The sequence below is a fragment of the Oncorhynchus clarkii genome, chromosome 2 (assembly GCF_045791955.1).
Source record: "Oncorhynchus clarkii lewisi isolate Uvic-CL-2024 chromosome 2, UVic_Ocla_1.0, whole genome shotgun sequence".
Lineage (NCBI taxonomy): Eukaryota > Metazoa > Chordata > Actinopteri > Salmoniformes > Salmonidae > Oncorhynchus > Oncorhynchus clarkii.
In genome coordinates, this window is record NC_092148.1 from 90,428,171 (window position 1) to 90,451,729 (window position 23,559).

The window sequence follows — 23,559 nt, forward strand, 5'->3', positions numbered from 1 at the left end:
TTTCCATTAGTTGCATGTGCTTGTATTCCCATCTCTCCAGGGTACCGCTGGGTTCCTCTCCTGTCTAGAGAGGGCTATAGCCTGGATCCAGCTTCTCTCTTCATTTTCATCTGGTACTCCTAGCACCTCTCCATCTGATAACTTCTCCTTCTCCAGGACCTAACCATTGCATCTCAGCCTGGATTCAGCATCTCTTTGTCTTCGTCTGGTACTTCTATAAACCCCCTAGAAATCTTCCTAGGACGTCTCCATGTGTGGCATACCTAGAACCACTTCATTTCTCCATTACCCAGGCTCAGCATTGATAAAGGCCCTTTGCTAGTTCCAGGCAGCAGCAAGTAATTAAAAGTGGATGTAGGTACTGTATGATATAGATATCTGATTTATTGGCATAGAACAAGTCTGATATACAGTATTGTACGGAAACTAGTGGAATAGATCTAGTGATATAGATCAGCAGGACAATGGGACTGGGACTTTCTGAAGGCACTGTACAAAGTAAGGGTATTTCAATTGTTGAAGTATTGACGCATAGTGACTCGAAGGAGTTCCGTTTCTGCATTCAACTCTGTGGATGAAGTCATGGTGGAGTTGAGGTACTTGGCAAGGGATGGGACAGGGACTGACTAAAGCAAGGGATGGGACAGGGACTGACTAAGGCTGGGGATGGGACAGGGACTGACTAAGGCTGGGGATGGGACAGGGACTGACTAAGGCTGGGGATGGGACAGGGACTGACTAAGGCTGGGGATGGGACATGGACTGACTAAGGCTGGGGATGGGACAGGGACTGACTAAGGCTGGGGATGTGACAGGGACTGACTAAGGCTGGGGATGGGACTGACTAAGGCAAGGGATGGGACAGGGACTGACTAAGGCTGGGGATGGGACTGGGACTGACTAAGGCTGGGGATGGGACATGGACTGACTAAGGCTGGGGATGGGACTGAATAAGGCAAGGGATGGGACAGGGACTGACTAAGGCTGGGGATGGGACTGGGACTGACTAAGGCTGGGGATGGGACTGGGACTGACTGAGGCTGGGGATGGGGCTGACTAAGGCTGGGGATGGGACTGACTAAGGCTGGGGATGGGACTGACTAAGGCTGGGGGTGTGACTGGGACTGACTAAGGCTGGGGATGGGACAGGGACTGACTAAGGCTAGGGATGGGACTGGGACTGACTAAGGCTGGGGATGGGACTGACTAAGGCTGGGGATGGGACAGGGACTGACTAAGGCTGGGGATGGGACTGACTAAGGCTGGGAGGGAGGGAAGGCTGGATGGGAGGGAGGGAAGGCTGGATGGGAGGGAGGGAAGGCTGGATGGAGAATAAAGTAGAATACTCTATTACAGACATGACAATCAACCGCTTACGATGGTGGAAAACCATGTAACAAAAACATTCAAAACTTTCGTGACTTACAATACTTTACAAGGAACCAATGTGCAACAGTTCTAACAATAGAATCACCCCGGGACTGAAGGGACTGTCTTAAGACCAATGTGACTGTCTCAGAGTTAAGATAAGAATAACACATAAAACAAGGCATTGGAAAGGGCTAGCAGCAGCTGCCACGGTTTAAAAGTTAAAAAGACCAAACCCTTGAGAAAGGCCCTGTGCACTGGGTGATATAAAAAAACATTTCATAAGAGGTTTATATTATTGAAACCAAAACAGTATACAATGTAGTCTATTCTCATCCCTACCCTCAATAACTCCCCATATGAGTCCCTAATGGCCCATGTGGCCCTGGTCAAACGTAGTGCATTATATAGGGAATATGGTCCCATTTGGGACTCAGCCCTTATGAATGTCGTGCAGAGCAGGTTGCCCAGGTCCGTAGCCTCCTGGGAGAATGGTGATTGATTACATGACTTTGTTCCACCTGGTAAATCTCTTCAATGGATCCCTGCATCCCATCTCTGCATCAAATCAAATCTGAGCTGGGGATGGGACTAGGGCTGGAGATGGGACTAGGTCTGGAGATGGGACTAGGTCTGAGCTGGGGATGGGACTAGGGCTGGAGATGGGACTAGGTCTGGAGATGGGACTAGGTCTGAGCTGGGGATGGGACTAGGGCTGGAGATGGGACTAGGTCTGGAGATGGGACTAGGTCTGAGCTGGGGATGGGACTAGGTCTGAGCTGGGGATGGGACTAGGGCTGGAGATGGGACTAGGTCTGGAGATGGGACTAGGTCTGAGCTGGGGATGGGACTAGGTCTGGGGATGGGACTAGGTCTGAGCTGGGGATGGGACTAGGGCTGGGGATGGGACTAGGTCTGAGCTGGGGATGGGACTAGGGCTGGAGATGGGACTAGGTCTGGAGATGGGACTAGGGCTGGAGATGGGACTAGGTCTGAGCTGGGGATGGGACTAGGTCTGGAGATGGGACTAGGTCTGGAGATGGGACTAGGGCTGGAGATGGGACTAGGTCTGAGCTGGGGATGGGACTAGGGCTGGAGATGGGACTAGGTCTGGAGATGGGACTAGGTCTGAGCTGGGGATGGGACTAGGGCTGGAGATGGGACTAGGTCTGGAGATGGGACTAGGGCTGGAGATGGGACTAGGTCTGAGCTGGGGATGGGACTAGGTCTGAGCTGGGGATGGGACTAGGTCTGAGCTGGAGATGGGACTAGGTCTGAGCTGGGGATGGGACTAGGTCTGAGCTGGGGATGGGACTAGGGCTGGAGATGGGACTAGGTCTGGAGATGGGACTAGGGCTGGAGATGGGACTAGGTCTGAGCTGGGGATGGGACTAGGTCTGAGCTGGGGATGGGACTAGGGCTGGAGATGGGACTAGGTCTGAGCTGGGGATGGGACTAGGGCTGGAGATGGGACTAGGGCTGGAGATGGGACTAGGGCTGGAGATGGGACTAGGTCTGAGCTGGGGATGGGACTAGGTCTGGAGATGGGACTAGGTCTGAGCTGGGGATGGGACTAGGTCTGAGCTGGGGATGGGACTAGGGCTGGAGATGGGACTAGGTCTGGAGATGGGACTAGGGCTGGAGATGGGACTAGGTCTGAGCTGGGGATGGGACTAGGTCTGGAGATGGGACTAGGTCTGGAGATGGGACTAGGGCTGGAGATGGGACTAGGTCTGAGCTGGGGATGGGACTAGGGCTGGAGATGGGACTAGGTCTGGAGATGGGACTAGGTCTGAGCTGGGGATGGGACTAGGGCTGGAGATGGGACTAGGTCTGGAGATGGGACTAGGGCTGGAGATGGGACTAGGTCTGAGCTGGGGATGGGACTAGGTCTGAGCTGGGGATGGGACTAGGTCTGAGCTGGAGATGGGACTAGGTCTGAGCTGGGGATGGGACTAGGTCTGAGCTGGGGATGGGACTAGGGCTGGAGATGGGACTAGGTCTGGAGATGGGACTAGGGCTGGAGATGGGACTAGGTCTGAGCTGGGGATGGGACTAGGTCTGAGCTGGGGATGGGACTAGGGCTGGAGATGGGACTAGGTCTGAGCTGGGGATGGGACTAGGGCTGGAGATGGGACTAGGGCTGGAGATGGGACTAGGGCTGGAGATGGGACTAGGTCTGAGCTGGGGATGGGACTAGGTCTGGAGATGGGACTAGGTCTGAGCTGGGGATGGGACTAGGTCTGGAGATGGGACTAGGGCTGGAGATGGGACTAGGTCTGAGCTGGGGATGGGACTAGGTCTGAGCTGGGGATGGGACTAGGGCTGGAGATGGGACTAGGGCTGAGCTGGGGATGGGACTAGGGCTGGAGATGGGACTAGGGCTGAGCTGGGGATGGGACTAGGGCTGGAGATGGGACTAGGACTGAGTTGGGGATGGGACTAGGGCTGGAGATGGGACTAGGACTGAGCTGGGGATGGGACTAGGGCTGGAGATGGGACTAGGGCTGGAGATGGGACTAGGTCTGAGCTGGGGATGGGACTAGGGCTGGAGATGGGACTAGGACTGAGCTGGGGATGGGACTAGGGCTGGAGATGGGACTAGGGCTGGAGATGGGACTAGGACTGAGCTGGGGATGGTACTAGGACTGGGGATGGGACTAGGTCTGAGCTGGGGATGGGACTAGGTCTGAGCTGGGACTAGGGCTGGAGATGGGACTAGGTCTGAGCTGGGGATGGGACTAGGGCTGGAGATGGGACTAGGGCTGGAGATGGGACTAGGACTGAGCTGGGGATGGTACTAGGGCTGGAGATGGGACTAGGTCTGAGCTGGGGATGGGACTAGGGCTGGAGATGGGACTAGGACTGAGCTGGGGATGGGACTAGGGCTGGAGATGGGACTAGGGCTGGAGATGGGACTAGGACTGAGCTGGGGATGGTACTAGGACTGGGGATGGGACTAGGTCTGAGCTGGGGATGGGACTAGGTCTGAGCTGGGACTAGGGCTGGAGATGGGACTAGGTCTGAGCTGGGGATGGGACTAGGGCTGGAGATGGGACTAGGGCTGGAGATGGGACTAGGACTGAGCTGGGGATGGTACTAGGACTGGGGATGGGACTAGGTCTGAGCTGGGGATGGGACTAGGTCTGAGCTGGGAATGGGACTAGGGCTGGGGATGGGACTAGGGCTGGAGATGGGACTAGGGCTGAGCTGGGGATGGGACTAGGGCTGGGGATGGGACTAGGGTTGGGGATGGGACTAGGTCTGAGCTGGGGATGGGACTAGGTCTGAGCTGGGGATGGGACTAGGGTTGGGGATGGGACTAGGTCTGGAGATGGGACTAGGGCTGAGCTGGGGATGGGACTAGGTCTGGGGATGGGACTAGGGCTGGGCTGGGGATGGGACTGGGGCCGGGGATGGGACTAGAGCTGAACTGGGGATGGGACTAGGGCAGGGGCTGGGGATGGGACTAGGTCTGAGCTGGGGATGGGACTAGGGCTGAGCTGGGGATGGGACTAGGTCTGAGCTGGGGATGGGACTAGGGCTGGGGATGGGACTAGGGCTGTGGATGGGACTAGGGCTGGGACTAGGGCTGGGGATGGGACTAGGGCTGGAGATGGGACTAGGACTGAGCTGGGGATGGGACTAGGGCTGGGGATGGGACTAGGGCTGGGGATAGACTAGGTCTGAGCTGGGGATGGGACTAGGTCTGGGGATGGGACTAGGGCTGGGGATGGGACTAGGACTGGGGATGGGACTAGGACTGAGCTGGGGATGGGACTAGGGCTGGGGATGGCACTAGGGCTGGGGATGGGACTAGGGCTGAGCTGGGGATGGGACTAGGACTGAGCTGGGGATGGGACTAGGACTGAGCTGGGGATGGGACTAGGACTGGGGATGGGACTAGGTCTGAGCTGGGGATGGGACTAGGGCCGGGGATGGGACTAGGTCTGGGGATGGGACTAGGGCTGAGCTGGGGATGGGACTAGGGCTGAGCTGGGGATGGGACTAGGGCTGGAGATGGGACTAGGACTGAGCTGGGGATGGGACTAGGGCTGAGCTGGGGATGGGACTAAGACTGGGGATGGGACTAGGACTGAGCTGGGGATGGGACTAGGACTGGGGATGGGACTAGGTCTGAACTAAGGATGGGACTAGGGCTGGGGATGGGACTAGGACTGAGCCGGGGATGGGACTAGGACTGAGCTGGGGATGGGACTAGGACTGAGCTGGGGATGGGACTAGGGCTGAGCTCGCGATGGGACTAGGACTGAGCTGGGGATGGGACTAGGACTGAGCTGGGGATGGGACTAGGACTGAGCTGGGGATGGGACTAGGACTGAGCTGGGGATGGGACTAGGGCTGCGCTGGGGATGCGAGGGAGGGAGCCAGCCACACGCTCTCATCTATCACTGTACTAACACAATCAGGCCATTAAGACATGAGATAGGAGTCACAGTATAAACAATATGACATTTTACAACAAATGATCTACGCACATAACAAATAGTCAATTATGAGTTAAATAATGGCCACATTTAATTACACATTTTCAAAACATACATTTCCTTCATTTTGTTCACATTAAGATATAAAAAGACAAGGAAGATGCAGTGTAGAGAATAGATTCTAAATATAGTGTTCAGAATCAGACTAGAGTCTCCCTGCTAGCCTTAGTCCCTTGTAACATTTCATTCTTCGAATCCAAACACCCTCCCAGAACCACTAGTAGCGTGTTTAGGGTGTTGACTCGTCTATATGAAGGAGCAGGATGTTGACTCGTCTATATGAAGGAGCAGGGTGTTGACTCGTCTATATGAAGGAGCAGGATGTTGACTCGTCTATATGAAGGAGCAGGGTGTTGACTCGTCTATATGAAGGAGCAGGGTGTTGACTCGTCTATATGAAGGAGCAGGATTTTGACTCGTCTATATGAAGGAGCAGGATGTTGACTTGTCTATATGAAGGAGCAGGGTGTTGACTCGTCTATATGAAGAAGCAGGGTGTTGACTCGTCTATATGAAGGAGCAGGGTGTTGACTCGTCTATATGAAGGAGCAGGATGTTGACTCGTCTATATAAAGGAGCAGGGTGTTGACTCGTCTATGTGAAGGAGCAGGATGTTGACTCATCTATATGAAGGAGCAGGATGTTGACTCGTATATGAAGGAGCAGGGTGTTGACTCGTCTATATGAAGGAGCAGGATGTTGACTCGTCTATATAAAGGAGCAGGATGTTGACTCATCTATATGAAGGAGCAGGATGTTGACTCATCTATATGAAGGAGCAGGATGTTGACTCGTCTATATGAAGGAGCAGGATGTTGACTCGTCTATATAAAGGAGCAGGTTGTTGACTCATCTATATGAAGGAGCAGGATGTTGACTCGTCTATATGAAGGAGCAGGATGTTGACTCATCTATATGAAGGAGCAGGGTGTTGACTCATCTATATGAAGGAGCAGGATGTTGACTCGTCTATATAAAGGAGCAGGATGTTCACTCGTCTATATGAAGGAGCAGGATGTTGACTCATCTATATGAAGGAGCAGGATGTTGACTCATCTATATGAAGGAGCAGGATGTTGACTCGTCTATATGAAGGAGCAGGATGTTGACTCGTCTATATAAAGGAGCAGGGTGTTGACTCGTCTATATAAAGGAGCAGGGTGTTGACTCGTCTATTTAAAGGAGCAGGATGTTGACTCGTCTATATAAAGGAGCAGGATGTTGACTCATCTATATGAAGGAGCAGGATGTTGACTCGTCTATATGAAGGAGCAGGATGTTGACTCGTCTATATAAAGGAGCAGGGTGTTGACTCGTCTATTTAAAGGAGCAGGATGTTGATTCGTCTATATGAAGGAGCAGGATGTTGACTCGTCTATATAAAGGAGCAGGGTGTTGAGTCGTCTATATGAAGGAGCAGGATGTTGACTCGTCTATATAAAGGAGCAGGATGTTGAGTCGTCTATATGAAGGAGCAGGATGTTGACTCGTCTATATAAAGGAGCAGGGTGTTGACTCGTCTATTTAATTAAAGGAGCAGGATGTTGACTCATCTATATAAAGGAGCAGGGTGTTGACTCGTCTATTTAAAGGAGCAGTGACTCGTCTATATAAAGGAGCAGGATGCAGTAAAGTAGTTGCACATGAGAAGGCATGCTAAAACAAGTTGTTTTGCACAACCTCGAGTGTGCAATTGCTTTTCTACAACGGGTTACCAATTCAATTAGAAACATCATTTTGATAAATGTATTCGTTAGGCTACTATTTCATCCCTCAACGGAAATGGATGCTGAAAGGTCTCTCAGATTAAACAGAAAACCAAGACGCCCATTTTTGCATCGTAGATGTGCTAAACAGGTTTCTTAGTATGGCTTAGAACACGTCTCAACCAATCACAGTGCTTGTTTTGACCAACCCGTTGTAGAAATCTCCTTGGATGCTGATCTCGGGTTGAGTTTTTACTTCCCTTCCCTCATGGTAGAGTTCTGGATTAGATGAGGATTGTTAAAAAGATCCCAGATCAGTGCCAATAGAACAGACAAGTTCTAAGGATAAAAAAATCCTCCACGCTCCATGGAGGTTCCTGTACAACACTGCCATCTAGTGGTGGTAGGCTGGCATCACATCACCTCTCCAGAATGGTGTTCAGTAGGGAGAAAACATTTTCAAACTGAGTGAAACAGGGAGGGACAGTGCTACTTGGATTTTGTCCAATAAGAAACGCTCATCTTCGGGTTTCCGCACTAGGCATCAGATTTCCCAGTAGGAACCACTGTGCAACGTTGTAAAAAGTTATGCCGCGATGCGCCCTAATAAAAAGGCACTGGGCACCCGATTGTCCAGAAGGAACCACTCCTCTTTGTCCATCTTGTTCTGTTCCAGTCTGACGTTGGCTGAGGCCACAAAGACCTTCCTGCTCTTCACTGTCACCTCTAACTCGCGGTCTTGCACGGACGACATGTCACGGTACTCTATCTACAGACAGACGGAGAAGAACAATACTTTGTTATTCATTTTTTACTTTTAAATATTCTAAATGTGTCTTTTTTGCTTTTAGCAAAAGGTCAGAGATAGATTAGAAATGTAGCACAGGGAATGTCTGGCCATACTAACCACAAATGACTTACTTTCATCTGCACCACAGTGTCTACACTCCCACAGTGTCTACACTCCCACAGTGTCTACACTCCCACAGTGTCTACACTCCCAGTGTCTACACTCCCACCGTGTCTGCACTCCCACAGTGTCTACACTCCCACAGTGTCTACACTCCCACAGTGTCTACACTCCCAGTGTCTGCACTCCCAGTGTCTACACTCCCACAGTGTCTACACTCCCAGTGTCTACACTCCCACAGTGTCTACACTCCCACAGTGTCTACACTCCCAGTGTCTACACTCCTAGTGTCTACACTCCCACAGTGTCTACACTCCCACAGTGTGTACACTCTCAGTGTCTACACTCCCACAGTGTCTACACTCCCACAGTGTCTACACTCCCAGTGTCTACACTCCCACAATGTCTAAACTCCCACAGTGTCTACATTCCCACAGTGTCTACACTCCCACCGTGTCTACACTCCCACCGTGTCTACACTCCCACAGTGTCTACACTCCCACAGTGTCTACACTCCCACAGTGTCTACACTCCCAGTGTCTACACTCCCACAGTGTCTACACTCCCAGTGTCTACACTCCCACAGTGTCTACACTCCCAGTGTCTACACTCCCACAGGGTCTACACTCCCACAGTGTCTAAACTCCCACAGTGTCTACACTCCCACAGTGTCTACACTCCCACAGTGTCTACACTCCCAGTGTCTACACTCCCACAGTGTCTACACTCCCAGGGTCTACACTACCAGTGTCTACACTCCCAGTGTCTACACTCCCACAGTGTCTACACTCCCACAGTGTCTACACTCCCACAGTGTCTACATGATTGATGTGATGAACCCCATATACTCTGCCCCATGGCTCTCCAGTCTACAAGCCTTGTATTGCTTAATGAGAACAGTCCACAGCAGGCCTATCGTCATAAATAACTCAAAACAGAGGCTGCATTTCTAGCTATTGAAAACATCAGACTAATTATGTTTGACTGTTTCATAATTGAAGCCATGTTGAGGCATAACTTTAGATAACGTGCTGCTCACACTGCTAAAGTGACAGTTGAATGTTCCTTCTTCCCTTTTCTTACGGGCATACATACATTTTAAGTTTCTCAACAAGGAAACCTAACTTTATGTGTGGCACTGCGGTCCAAGACCCTACAGACCCTGGTTCGATCCCGGGCTGTATCACAACCCCGGCCGTGATCGGGAGTCCCATAGGGCGGTGCACAATTGGTCCAGCATCGTCCGGGTTTGGCCGGGGTAGGCCATCATTGTAAAATAAGAATTTGTTCTTAACTGATTTGCCTAGTTAAAGAAAGGTAAAATAAATAATAATGTACCAGTTCATTGAAGGTAGGGTTGTGGTTGTTACGGACCACCTTGGTCTTCTTCTTGGATCTTTTGAGGGGGTCTGGCTTCAGCCTGGTGACCACATAGGCATCTGGACACGAACCATTGGCCAACTTCTGATGTATTGGAGCAGAGAGACAAGTACAACAGTTAGTGGTGAAGAAGAAGAAGATGACGAAGGAGAAGAAGATAAAGAAGAAGATGAAGATGAAGAAGAAGATAAAGAAGGAGAAGAAGATAAAGAAGAAGATGAAGAAGAAGATAAAGAAGGAGAAGAAGATAAAGAAGAAGATGAAGAAGAAGATAAAGATAAAGAAGGAGAAGAAGATAAAGAAGGAGAAGGAGAAGAAGATAAAGAAGAAGATGAAGAAGAAGATAAAGATGAAGATGAAGATAAAGAAGGAGAAGAAGATAAAGAAGAAGATGAAGAAGAAGATAAAGATGAAGATGAAGATAAAGAAGGAGAAGAAGATAAAGAAGGAGAAGGAGAAGAAGATGAAGATAAAGAAGGAGAAGAAGATAAAGAAGAAGATGAAGAAGAAGATAAAGATGAAGATGAAGATAAAGAATGAGAAGAAGATAAAGAAGGAGAAGGAGAAGAAGATAAAGAAGAAGATGAAGAAGAAGATAAAGATGAAGATGAAGATAAAGAAGGAGAAGAAGATAAAGAAGAAGATGAAGAATAAGATAAAGATGAAGATGAAGATAAAGAAGGAGAAGAAGATAAAGAAGGAGAAGGAGAAGAAGATAAATAAGAAGAAGAAGAAGATAAAGAAGGAGAAGGAGAAGAAGATAAAGAAGAAGAAGAAGAAGATAAAGAAGGAGAAGAAGATAAAGAAGATGAAGAAGAAGATAAAGATGAAGATGAAGGAGAAGAAGATAAAGAAGGAGAAGAAGAAGAAGATAAAGAAGAAGAAGATGAAGAAGAAGATAAAGCAGAAAATAAAGAAGAAGATGAAGAAGAAGATACAGAAGAAGATAAAGAAGAAGATGAAGAAGAAGATACAAAAGAAGATAAAGAAGAAGATGAAGAAGATGAAGAAGATGAAGAAGAAGATACAGAAGAAGATAAAGAAGAAGATGAAGAAGATGAAGAAGAAGATACAGAAGAAGATAAAGAAGAAGATGAAGAAGAAGATGAAGAAGATGAAGAAGAAGATAAAGAAGAAGATGAAGAGGAAGATAAAGAAGAAGATAAAGAAGAAGATGAAGGAGAAGAAGATAAAGAAGGAGAAGAAGATAAAGAAGAAGATGAAGAAGGAGAAGGAGAAGAAGATAAAGAAGGAGAAGGAGATAAAGAAGAAGATGGAGAAGGAGAAGAAGATAAAGAAGGAGAAGAAGAAGAAGATGAAGGAGAAGAAGATAAAGAAGGAGAAGAAGATAAAGAAGAAGATGAAGAAGGAGAAGGAGAAGAAGATAAAGAAGGAGAAGAAGATAAAGAAGAAGATGAAGAAGGAGAAGAAGATAAAGAAGAAGATAAAGAAGGAGAAGAAGATAAAGAAGAAGATAAAGAAGGAGAAGAAGATAAAGAAGAAGATGAAGAAGGAGAAGGAGAAGAAGATAAAGAAGGAGAAGAAGATAAAGAAGAAGATGAAGAAGGAGAAGAAGATAAAGAAGAAGATAAAGAAGAAGATAAAGAAGAAGATGAAGATGTAGAGGAAGATGAAGAAGAAGATGAAGAAGAAGATGAAGATGAAGAAGAAGTAAAGAACACGACTCACAATGTTCTTGAGGTGTTTGACCAGGACAGAGAGCTTGTGGTCGTTGTAGGAAATGTAGAGTTGAATCTGGGGTCCACCGTCTGCAACACAACAGTTAAGATACGATACGTAACATTTTCCTCTAGGGGGTGCTCTTGAGACAAAAAGGTTCCCCAGCCTAAATGGACAGAAATACTGTCCAGAAACTTCCTCATTGAACACACAGCCCCCCCACCCCAAACCCTTGCAAAATGATGTCACCCTATCATTTTAGGTCATCAATTGGTAGATTTCAAACATAAAGAGGCGTAACATTTTACATTTGAATCATTTAGCATACGCTCTTCTCTAGAGCGACTTATAGGAGCAATTAGGGTTTGCGTGCCTTGCTCAAGGGCACATCGGCAGATCTTTCAACTAGTCGGCTCGGGGATTCGAACCAGCAACCTTTTGGTTACTGGCTCAATGCTAGACTACCTGCCGCTCGTAAAGGAGTGGTGCTTAAAGAAACAGGACAGTACCTCTGTCTGATTTCACAGAGTTGGGAGTCCTGGTCTTGGGTCCATCCAGAAACAAACAGCACACATACTCATTCTGTAGATGGCACAATTAAATATGCTTTAGACGGGTTCAGTTCATGGGATTCGAACTGTGGAGATCAAACCATGACAGCCTTTTCCGTGACTAGAATAAGAAGACGAATTAGAAGAGGAGGAAGAAGGAGAGGAGGAAGAAGAGGAGAAGGAGGACTAGAACTTACGCCTTTACAAGGTCCTTCGAACAGTTCCTTCAGATACTTATTCAGCAGGGACATTTTCCTGCCTGGAGTGAACGACATCTTGAACCATTTGGGGAATCTAACCCCAATAATGAAAAGAGCATGAATAAAATAGGAATTACATTTGAATGAATGTAATTCACATGAAATGGGACAAACCTATGTGTGTCAAGGAGCGAGTAGACGATGTCATTCAACAGTATAGTAGCTCAGACTCACTGTGGAAGCGTAGACTCTATGAAGTGTTTCTTCAGCTCTTTGTGGATCAGCTCAAACTGGCCGAACGTCTTCTCGCTGATCAGATAGCCGTCTTCAATGGTCACCCTCAACTCGTACGTCTGAAATTACACGTCGTCAAAAGTCTTCCCGGAGACACAATGAAGTACACACTTTTTAAACTGCCCCAGCAGCACTTTGACATTGACAGAAGTAATTATCTTAGTAAAAATCGCACATTTATCACATATCGTATCATTATCACGTTATCTCCCTCGTAATTACACTTGTGAAAGGGATTTTAGGAGTCACTGCATGAACATACTACACTTTTAGAAAAAAGGTTATTGGGCTGTCCTGATATTAGCACCCTTTATGGTTCCAGGAATAATTTGGTTTGGTTCCAGGTCGAACCCTTTTGGGTTCCACGTAGACGGACAACCCATCTTCTACCCACCAGAACAAAAACCCATCTCCTACCCACTGGACAGACAACCCATTGCCTACCCACCAGACAGACAACACATCTCCTACCCACCAGACAGACAACCCATCTCCTACCCACCAGACAGACAACCCATTGCCTACCCACCAGACAGACAACACATCTCCTACCCACCAGACAGACAACCCATCTCCTACCCACCAGACAGACAACCCATTGCCTACCCACCAGACAGACAACCCATTGCCTACCCACCAGACAGAGAGGGGGAAAGGGGGGAGAGGTAGAGAGGGAGAGGGTGGAGAAAGGGAGAGGTAGAGGTGGAGAATGCAAGAGGGTGGAGAAGGGGAGAGGTAGAGAGCGGGAGAGGGAGAGGTGGAGAGTGGGAAAGGTGGAGAAGGGGAGAGGTAGAGAGAGTGGAGAGGGTAGAGAAGGAGAGGATGGAGGTGGAGAGGGGAAGAGGGCGAGAGGTGGAGAGGGTTGAGAGGGTGAGAGTGGGAGAGGGTGGAGAGTGGGAGAGGAGGAGAGTGGGAGAGGGTGGAGAGTGGGAGAGGGGGAAAGGGTGGAGTGGTGGAAAGGGGGAGAGGGTGGAGAGTGGGAGAGGGGGAAAGGGGGAGAGGGTGGAGAGTGGGAGAGGGGAGAGAGGTAGAGAGTGGGAGAGGTAGAGAGTGGGAGAGGGTGGAGAGGTAGAGAGTGGGAGAGGGTAGAGAGTGGGAGAGAGTGGGAGAGGGTGGAGAGTGGGAGAGGGTGTCTCTGGAAAGAGACTGGCTAGTATATCCCGTCTGTCTTTATAACAGATAGCTAGATGTAGTCACACTCAGTCAGCAGTCTGCCATTTCTCTCAATACTAATATGTGTAAACTTGCTGTTTCTATGGCATTTCATCATCTAGTTGAGAGTTTAGCACATGGCATAGGCCTAAGAGTTTATAAAGTCACGTTTTAAATTGACAGCTTAAAATGGCCATAGCAGTTAGGCCCAATGAGGGAAATGCTGTGTATCTGATAGGTGTAAAGGAGTCAGCAATCGTCTTGTTTGTCCATTTTGAGACACCGTAGCCAGTGTTCAGTTCCATAAAATAGTCAGAATCAATCTAAGATAACTCAACTCAAGAAATGTTACGCCTAACTAAGTTTTTTGGCGCAGTATTTCTCAATGAAAACATGTGCATAAAAACGGGGTGTTGTCTCTCGTCGAATGACAACAAAGACTTTATTGAAGAATCCCTAATGTTGACCAATCACTGACGAAGGGGCGTAGACTTTGGGTTTGCATTGACTAAATATGTGGTTTGCCTAGACTAAATATGTGGTTTGCCTTGACTAAATATGTGGTTTGCCTTGACTAAATATGTGGTTTACCTTGACTAAATATGTGGTTTGCCTTGACTAAATATGTGGTTTGCCTTGACTAAATATGTGGTTTACCTTGACTAAATATGTGGTTTGCCTTGACTAAATATGTGGTTTGCCTTGACTAAATATGTGGTTTGCCTTGACTAAATATGTGGTTTACCTTGACTAAATATGTGGTTTGCCTTGACTAAATATGTGGTTTGCCTTGACTAAATATGTGGTTTGACTTGACTAAATATGTGGTTTGCCTTGACTAAATATGTGGTTTGCCTTGACTAAATATGTGGTTTGCCTTGACTAAATATGTGGTTTACCTTGACTAAATATGTGGTTTGCCTTGACTAAATATGTGGTTTACCTTGACTAAATATGTGGTTTGCCTTGACTAAATATGTGGTTTGCCTTGACTAAATATGTGGTTTGCCTTGACTAAATATGTGGTTTGCCTTGACTAAATATGTGGTTTACCTTGACTAAATATGTGGTTTGCCTTGACTAAATATGTGGTTTGCCTTGACTAAATATGTGGTTTGCCTTGACTAAATATGTGGTTTACCTTGACTAAATATGTGGTTTGCCTTGACTAAATATGTGGTTTGCCTTGACTAAATATGTGGTTTACCTTGACTAAATATGTGGTTTGCCTTGACTAAATATGTGGTTTGCCTTGACTAAATATGTGGTTTGCCTTGACTAAATATGTGGTTTACCTTGACTAAATATGTGGTTTGCCTTGACTAAATATGTGGTTTGCCTTGACTAAATATGTGGTTTGACTTGACTAAATATGTGGTTTGCCTTGACTAAATATGTGGTTTGCCTTGACTAAATATGTGGTTTACCTTGACTAAATATGTGGTTTGCCTTGACTAAATATGTGGTTTACCTTGACTAAATATGTGGTTTGCCTTGACTAAATATGTGGTTTGCCTTGACTAAATATGTGGTTTACCTTGACTAAATATGTGGTTTGCCTTGACTAAATATGTGGTTTGCCTTGACTAAATATGTGGTTTAACTTGACTAAATATGTGGTTTACCTTGACTAAATATGTGGTTTGCCTTGACTAAATATGTGGTTTGCCTTGACTAAATATGTGGTTTACCTTGACTAAATATGTGGTTTGCCTTGACTAAATATGTGGTTTGCCTTGACTAAATATGTGGTTTGCCTTGACTAAATATGTGGTTTGACTTGACTAAATATGTGGTTTACCTTGACTAAATATGTGGTTTGCCTTGACTAAATATGTGGTTTGCCTTGACTAAATATGTGGTTTACCTTGACTAAATATGTGGTTTGCCTTGACTAAATATGTGGTTTGCCTTGACTAAATATGTGGTTTACCTTGACTAAATATGTGGTTTGCCCGAACAGTCGGGGAAAAAAGTCCAAAACAAACTAAAACGTCACCATCATATAAAATACACCAACTGTTCTGAAACAGTTTCGGCTGGGAAGAACGCAGACGCCTTAAACGATACGGCAACAATTTTTACCTGGCCTATCAGAGGACAAGATGGAGCTATCAATTCCACCACATTGCTCAGGGGGGGGGGGGGCAGAGACACTCACCACACCCTTGTCCTTCACGGGGGGCAGAGACACTCACCACATCCTTGGCCTTCACGGGGGGTAGAGACACTCACCACATTTGTGTCCTTCACGGGGGGCAGAGACACTCACCACATCCTTGTCCTTCACGGGGGGCAGAGACACTCACCACATCCTTGCCCTTCACGGTGTACTTCTGTATGACAGCTTCCTGGATGTTGGTGTTGGGGGAGGTGTTCTGAGAAGGGCTGGGTGGCGCCAGCTTCTTCCCAGAGGACTGGACCATGGTGTGGATCAGGAAGTTGAGCTTGACTGGGAAACTGCCCATGCTCTCCTTGATCTTCCTGCAAGACGGAAGTACAAATCAAATCAATGTTTATTTGTCACGTGCGCCGAACACAACAGTGAAATGCTGACTTACAGGCTCTAACCAATAGTGCTATAAAGGTATTAGGTGAACAACAGGTAAGTAAAGAAATAAAACAACAGTAAAAAGACAGTGAAAAATAACAGTAGAGAGAGGCTATATACAGTAGAGAGGCTATATACAGTAGAGAAGTTATATACAGTAGAGAGGCTATATACAGTAGAGAGGCTATATACTGTAGAGAGGCTATATACAGTAGAGATGTTATATACAGTAGAGAGGCTATATACAGTAGAGAGGCTATATACAGTAGAGAGACTATATACAGTAGAGAGGTTATATACAGTAGAGAGGCTATATACAGTAGAGAGACTATATACAGTAGAGAGGCTATATACAGTAGAGAGGCTATATACAGTAGAGAGGCTATATACAGTAGAGATGCTATATACAGTAGAGAGGCTATATACAGTAGAGAGGCTATATACAGTAGAGAGGCTATATACAGTAGAGAGGCTATATACAGTAGAGAGGCTATATACAGTAGAGAGACTATATACAGTAGAGATGCTATATACAGTAGAGAGGCTATATACAGTAGAGAGGCTATATACAGTAGAGAGGCTATATACAGTAGAGAGACTATATACAGTAGAGAGGCTCTATACAGTAGAGAGGCTCTATACAGTAGAGAGGCTATATACAGTAGAGAGGCTATATACAGTAGAGAGGCTATATACAGTAGAGGGGCTATATACAGTAGAGAGGCTTTATACAGTAGAGAGGCTATAAACAGTAGAGAGGCTATATACAGTAGAGAGGCTATATACAGTAGAGGGGCTATATACAGTATAGAGGCTATATACAGTAGAGAGACTATATACAGTAGAGAGGCTACATACAGTAGAGAGGCTATAAACAGTAGAGAGGCTATATACAGTAGAGAGGCTATATACAGTAGAGAGGCTATATACAGTAGAGAGGCTATATACAGTAGGGAGGCTATATACAGCAGAGAGGCTATATACAGTAGAGAGGCTATATCCAGTAGAGAGGCTATATACAGTAGAGAGGCTATATACAGTAGAGAGACTATATACAGTAGAGAGACTATATACAGTAGAGAGACTATATACAGTAGAGAGGCTATATACAGTAGAGAGGCTATATACAGTAGAGAGACTATATACAGTAGAGAGGCTGTATACAGTAGAGAGACTATATACAGTAGAGAGACTATATACAGTAGAGAGGTTATATACAGTAGAGAGGCTATATACAGTAGAGAGGCTATATACAGTAGAGAGACTATATACAGTAGAGAGGCTATATACAGTAGAGAGGTTATATACAGTAGAGAGGCTATATACAGTAGAGAGGCTATATACAGTAGAGAGGCTATATACAGTAGAGAGGCTACATACAGACACCGGTTAGTCAGGCTGGTTGAGGTAGTATGTACATGTAGATATGGTTAAAGTGACTATGCATATGATACGATGAACAGGGAGGAGCAGTAGCTGGATGGATGGACTGGCAAAAAAAACCTGTAATTTTTAGGTTTATATACAGACATTAAAAGGAAAGAAGCCAGAGAGAGCGAGACGGAGAGAGGAGTCCGTTGTAATATTAGTAACAGTACGAGTGTGTTTTCCAGACGAAAAGAGGAGAGGCAGTGTCAGAGTCATATTACTTGGTGAAGTAGGACGTGGCCTCCATCTTAGAGTCCTGAGGTTTCAGGTTGTTCTGAACATACTGCAGGTCCTGGATGTCATTCAGCTCCGGCATACCTGCACCCAGCATCTACACAGGCACGCATTTAATCATTCTACAATGTAACACACCTTCACCACGATGTCATAAGCATGTCATAATGCTTCGTAAGGTGTTACTAAGGTTTTTTTTCATAAGTAGAATTGTAGTTTGTTAGTTAGTAAGTAGTTAGAGGTATACTGACCAGCTGCAGTAGGCTGAGCACCACAGTGGTCATAAGCCTGTCATAATGCTTCGTAAAGTGTTACTAAGGTTTTTTTTCATAAGTAGAATTGTAGTTTGTTAGTTAGTAAGTAGTTAGAGGTATACTGACCAGCTGCAGTAGGCTGAGCACCACAGTGGTCATAAGCCTGTCATAATGCTTCGTAAGGTGTTACCAAGGTGTTATTGCGAGGTATACTGACCAGCTGCAGTAGGCTGAGCACCAGGGTGGTCATAAGCCTGTCATAATTTTTCGTAAGGTGTTACCAAGGTGTTATTAAGAGGTATACTGACCAGCTGCAGTAGGCTGAGCCCCAGGGTGGTCATAAGCCTGTCATAATGCTTCGTAAGGTGTTATTAAGAGGTATACTGACCAGCTGCAGTAGGCTGAGCAACAGGGTGGTCATAAGCCTGTCATAATGCTTCGTAAGGTGTTACCAAGGTGTTATTGAGAGGTATACTGACCAGCTGCAGTAGGCTGAGCACCAGGGTGGTCATAAGCCTGTCATAATGCTTCGTAAGGTGTTACCAAGGTGTTATTAAGAGGTATACTGACCAGCTGCAGTAGGCTGAGCACCAGGGTGGTCATAAGCCTGTCATAATGCTTCGTAAGGTGTTACCAAGGTGTTCTTAAGAGGTATACTGACCAGCTGCAGTAGGCTGAGCACCAGGGTGGTCATAAGCCTGTCATAATGCTTCCTAAGGTGTTACCAAGGTGTTATTAAGAGGTATACTGACCAGCTGCAGTAGGCTGAGCACCAGGGCGGTGCGTCGTCGGATGCTGTTGTAGGCTTCACAGCAGAGCTCTACGAAGCGATGAAACCTCTGGGGTTTCTGACCCCCGCCGGTGATGAAGTGTTGCATCTCTGAGGTGAAGATGAATGGAGTCCGGTCCCTACCATCACAGAGAAGAGGGGTGTCAGTAGATACCTTAGTTGGCAGTGCTGAGCGATTGACCAACACTTAGTTACATTTTGGGGGGTTATTAAACAACGAATCGACCGACATCGGTTAAATTACTTGAATTACATGTATTTATTTTCTTCTTTGTGAGCCCAACGTGCCGTTTAGCTAGAGAGAAATCAAATTATCCACGAGAGAAATCAACTCTAGACCTATGTGGGACGCTGGGCTGAAGGGAGGTGTAGTTTCCCTTAAACAAATATTCAACATAGTTCATAGAGCAGAAACATTAATTCACTACGATGACCATAATCCATTGCACCGTTCCCCCCCCCCCGTCTCGGACACGTCAGAGATAAAGAGGCTAATCGAGAAGTTTCACTCTCGACAGAATCTTGTTCAAAATAATCCCAATGCATTTCTATTGTCTTATTGGACCTAAACTTGTTGCCTGCCTTCCCGGCTTTGGGACAACGACTACCATTGTTAGGGCATAGACATGAGCATATCCTCATTATATACACATCTCTGGACAGACACACGTTTACGCCCGCTACGTTAGGTTAGATACACACAGACCGCATGAGAGAGGAATGTACACAACACGATGACGAGAGAGACAGAGATAGTTCACGTGAAATGTACAATTATTTTGTCAGACAGCTCTGCAGCATATTAAATAGGATGACGACAGACAGCACAGTACGGAGAGACATAACGTTAGATGGTCTGGCTGACTGCTACTGTCTGATCAAAGATGAGGTGATGACGACAGACAGTACAGAAAGACATAACGTTAGATGGTCTGGCTGGCTGCTACTGTCTGATCAGAGATGAGGTGATGACGACAGACAGTACAATACGGAGAAACATAACGTTAGATGGTCTGGCAAACTGCTACTGTCTGATCAGAGATGAGGTGATGACGACAGACAGTACGGAGAGACATAACGTTAGATGGTCTGGATGACTGCTACTGTCTGATCAAAGATGAGGTGATGACGACAGACAGTACAGAAAGACATAACGTTAGATGGTCTGGCTGGCTGCTACTGTCTGATCAGAGATGAGGTGATGACGACAGACAGTACAATACGGAGAGACATAACGTTAGATGGTCTGGCTGACTGCTACTGTCTGATCAGAGATGAGGTGATGACGCCAGACAGTACAGAAAGACATAACGTTAGATGGTCTGGCTGACTGCTGCTGTCTGATCAGAGATGAGGTGATGACGACAGACAGCACAGTACGGAGAGACATAACGTTAGATGGTCTGGCTGACTGCTACTGTCTGATCAGAGATGAGGTGATGACGACAGACAGTACAGTAAGGAGAGACATAACGTTAGATGGTCTGGCTGGCTGCTACTGTCTGATCAGAGATGAGGTGATGATGACAGACAGTACAGAAAGACATAACGTTAGATGGTCTGGTTGACTGCTACTGTCTGATCAGAGATGAGGTGATGACGACAGACAGTACAGAAATACATAACGTTAGATGGTCTGCCTGACTGCTACTGTCTGATCAGAGATGAGGTGATGACGACAGACAGTACAGAAAGACATAACGTTAGATGGTCTGGCTGGCTGCTACTGTCTGATCAGAGATGAGGTGATGACGACAGACAGTACAATACGGAGAGACATAACGTTAGATGGTCTGGCTGACTGCTACTGTCTGATCAGAGATGAGGTGATGACGACAGACAGTACAGAAAGACATAACGTTAGATGGTCTGGCTGACTGCTACTGTCTGATCAGAGATGAGGTGATGACGACAGACAGCACAGTACGGAGAGACATAACGTTAGATGGTCTGGCTGACTGCTACTGTCTGATCAAAGATGAGGTGATGACGACAGACAGTACAGAAAGACATAACGTTAGATCAGGGGTGTCAAAGTCAAATGGACGGAGGGCCAAATAAAAAAATCAGCTACAAGACGAGGGCCGGACTGTTCGAATGTTCATTGAAACATTTTTAAATGACGCATATAGTCTAGTGAACCTAATTGAACCTACTGAAAACCTAACAAATATATTACAATATGATCAGATAAATAAAGCAATATTTTCTTATGGCTCTGTCAGTAATCTTTAATTTTCAACAGACACAAAAGACAAATTTCCTTTATATAAATATCCCCATAACATGAACATTAAATGAAAGAAACCGGTATTCAAGGCACCATCAGTAGACTATATTTTCTATTTTAGCAAAAGTGGGCTAAATTTACTTCAAAGAAAAAACAATAATAGCAATTTTCTATCATCCACTCAACTGAAATATTTTTAAAATATAATTGGATTGAAATACAAAAAAATAAAGTGCAAAAATCTATTAATCAAAAACAACACTTTGTTTAAGGAGAAGTAACATGCAGTGAAAACAAATATTAAATTTTAACTTTTAAACTTGAACTGAGTAAAAACTCTAAATATGTGATTGCACAGTAATGTTCACTTGTTTGAGGTTGAGGGTGATACTTGGTGGTGTCCCATCTTTTCCACAAGTTCATCAATGTTCGGGGTAAGGCTCTGAGCTGAAGAAATCCTCAGAATTGAGTGGAGGTGTTCAGCAGTAAGTCGACTTCTGTGTGATGTTTTGTTCAGGTTCATCAAAGAAAACAGTTGTTCACACAGGTATGTGCTGCCAAACATAGACAACGTTTGAGCAGCCTGGATGCGCAGCTGGGGCATTGTGCCGGGGAGGAAACGGGCGAACTCCGCAGCACCCACTGCCGCATATTTTGCCCTCAGTGCATCATTGCATTGGAGGTCAATCAACTCCATTTGGAGGTTTGGTGGTGAGCTTTCCACGTCAACAGCAAATGGGTTACCGAGCAGTTCCAACCTGCTTTTTTGTGCTTCAAAGTCAGCAAATCGGCGTCGAAAGTCAGCGGCAAGCATACCTATTTTATCAGCCAACTGTGTGCTCGGGAACGCACTGGTAGAGAGCTTCTCTTTCATGGTCTGGCAGCTGGGAAAGTGGCTCAAATTTTCTTTCCGCATCTGCGTCTCCCACAGAGTCAGTTTGGTTTTAAATGCCTTCACTGTACTGTACATATCAGAGATGACACGATCCCGACCCTGCAGCTGCAAGTTTATTGCATTCAGATGACTCGTAATGTCACACAGAAAAGCCATTTCACACAGAAACATTTCGTCTCGGAGTTGTGTTGTGTCTTTCCCTTTGCTGTCCAAGAACAGACAAATCTCCTCACGAAGCTCGAAACATCTTTGAAGCACCTTTCCCTGGCTTAGCCATCGCACCTCTGTGTGATAAGGCAAATCACCATGCTCCGTTTCTAACTCCGTCAGAAATGCCTTGAACTGGCGGTGATTCAAACCTTTGGCTCTGATAAAGTTAACTGTGCGCGTGATGATGCTCATTACATGCTCCATTTTCAAGGCTTTACCGCACAACGCTTCCTGGTGTATGATACAATGATAAGCTGTCAGCTCACCTGTCGCGTTTTCCTCTTGCATCTTTTCCCGTATCTTCGCCACCAGTCCGCTCCTGTGTCCACACATCGCAGGTGCTCCGTCGGTTGTCAAACCCACGAGTTTTTCCCAAGGCAGCTCCATCTCATTTACACATCTTGACACCTCTTCATACAAATCATGCCCCGTAGTTGTGCCATGCATAGGACGTAAAGCCAAAAACTCCTCTGTCACGCTTAGGTTGGAGTCCACTCCGCGGATGAAAATTGACAACTGGGCAATGTCAGAAATGTCGGTGCTCTCATCCACAGCCAAGGAATATGCAATAAAATCTTTTTCCTTTTTCACAAGCTGCTCTTTTAGATTGATGGACAACTGGTCTACTCTCTCGGCAATGGTGTTTCTGCTCAGACTCACATTTAAAAAGAGTTGCCTTTTTTCTGGGCAAACTTCGTCACAAACTTTAATCATGCAGTTTTTGATGAAATCCCCCTCCGTAAATGGCCGGGCTGATTTAGCGATCTCTTCTGCCAAAATAAAACTGGCCTTGACAGTTGCGTCCGCGTGTGTGTCCGCGTGTTTCGTTTCATAATGTCGTCTCAGATTATACTCTTTCAGTACCGCCACACTTTCTCCACACAGAAGACACACAGGTTTTCCAGCTACCTTCGTGAACATATACTCCGACTCCCACCTTGTTTGAAACCCCCGGTTCTCAGTATCCACCTTCCGTTTTGCCATTTTTGATGGGTATCTGAAAGTTAATTTTACTGTGATGCTGACGACTGCTGTGCCAATAAATATTGAAATGAAGCAGCCTACTGCTCGGTGCGTCACCTTTGCATTGTGGGAAATGTAGTATTGGTGCGTGTAAAAGATCTGCGGGCTGCCGGCTTGCTGCGGGCCGGTTCTAATAATAAATCAAGATCATCCCAGGGGCCGTAAAAAACCTTCTTGCGGGCCGGATGTGGCCCG

General features: G+C 46.2%; 2 protein-coding genes across 2 annotated transcripts in view; one reads left to right on the forward strand and one right to left on the reverse strand.

Annotated features, from left to right (window-relative positions):
• The window catches only part of LOC139383167 (1-phosphatidylinositol 4,5-bisphosphate phosphodiesterase zeta-1-like), a 44,180-nt gene extending 44,057 nt beyond the window's left edge, over window positions 1-123 (forward strand). Inside the window, exon 12 of the mRNA XM_071127550.1 lies at window positions 41-123. Coding sequence (XP_070983651.1) covers window positions 41-123 — 83 coding nt within the window. The remainder of the gene's footprint in view (window positions 1-40) is intronic.
• A 7,357-nt stretch (window positions 124-7,480) lies between these two features.
• LOC139376070 (phosphatidylinositol-4-phosphate 3-kinase catalytic subunit type 2 gamma) overlaps window positions 7,481-23,559 on the reverse strand; it is a 65,306-nt gene continuing 49,227 nt past the window's right edge. The window contains exons 26-34 of the mRNA XM_071118228.1: window positions 18,969-19,125; window positions 17,950-18,059; window positions 16,059-16,233; window positions 12,538-12,656; window positions 12,301-12,397; window positions 12,062-12,134; window positions 11,562-11,641; window positions 9,831-9,956; window positions 7,481-8,351 (exon numbers count right to left, since the gene is read on the reverse strand). Coding sequence (XP_070974329.1) covers window positions 8,169-8,351; window positions 9,831-9,956; window positions 11,562-11,641; window positions 12,062-12,134; window positions 12,301-12,397; window positions 12,538-12,656; window positions 16,059-16,233; window positions 17,950-18,059; window positions 18,969-19,125 — 1,120 coding nt within the window. The 3' untranslated portion in view covers window positions 7,481-8,168. The remainder of the gene's footprint in view (window positions 8,352-9,830; window positions 9,957-11,561; window positions 11,642-12,061; window positions 12,135-12,300; window positions 12,398-12,537; window positions 12,657-16,058; window positions 16,234-17,949; window positions 18,060-18,968; window positions 19,126-23,559) is intronic.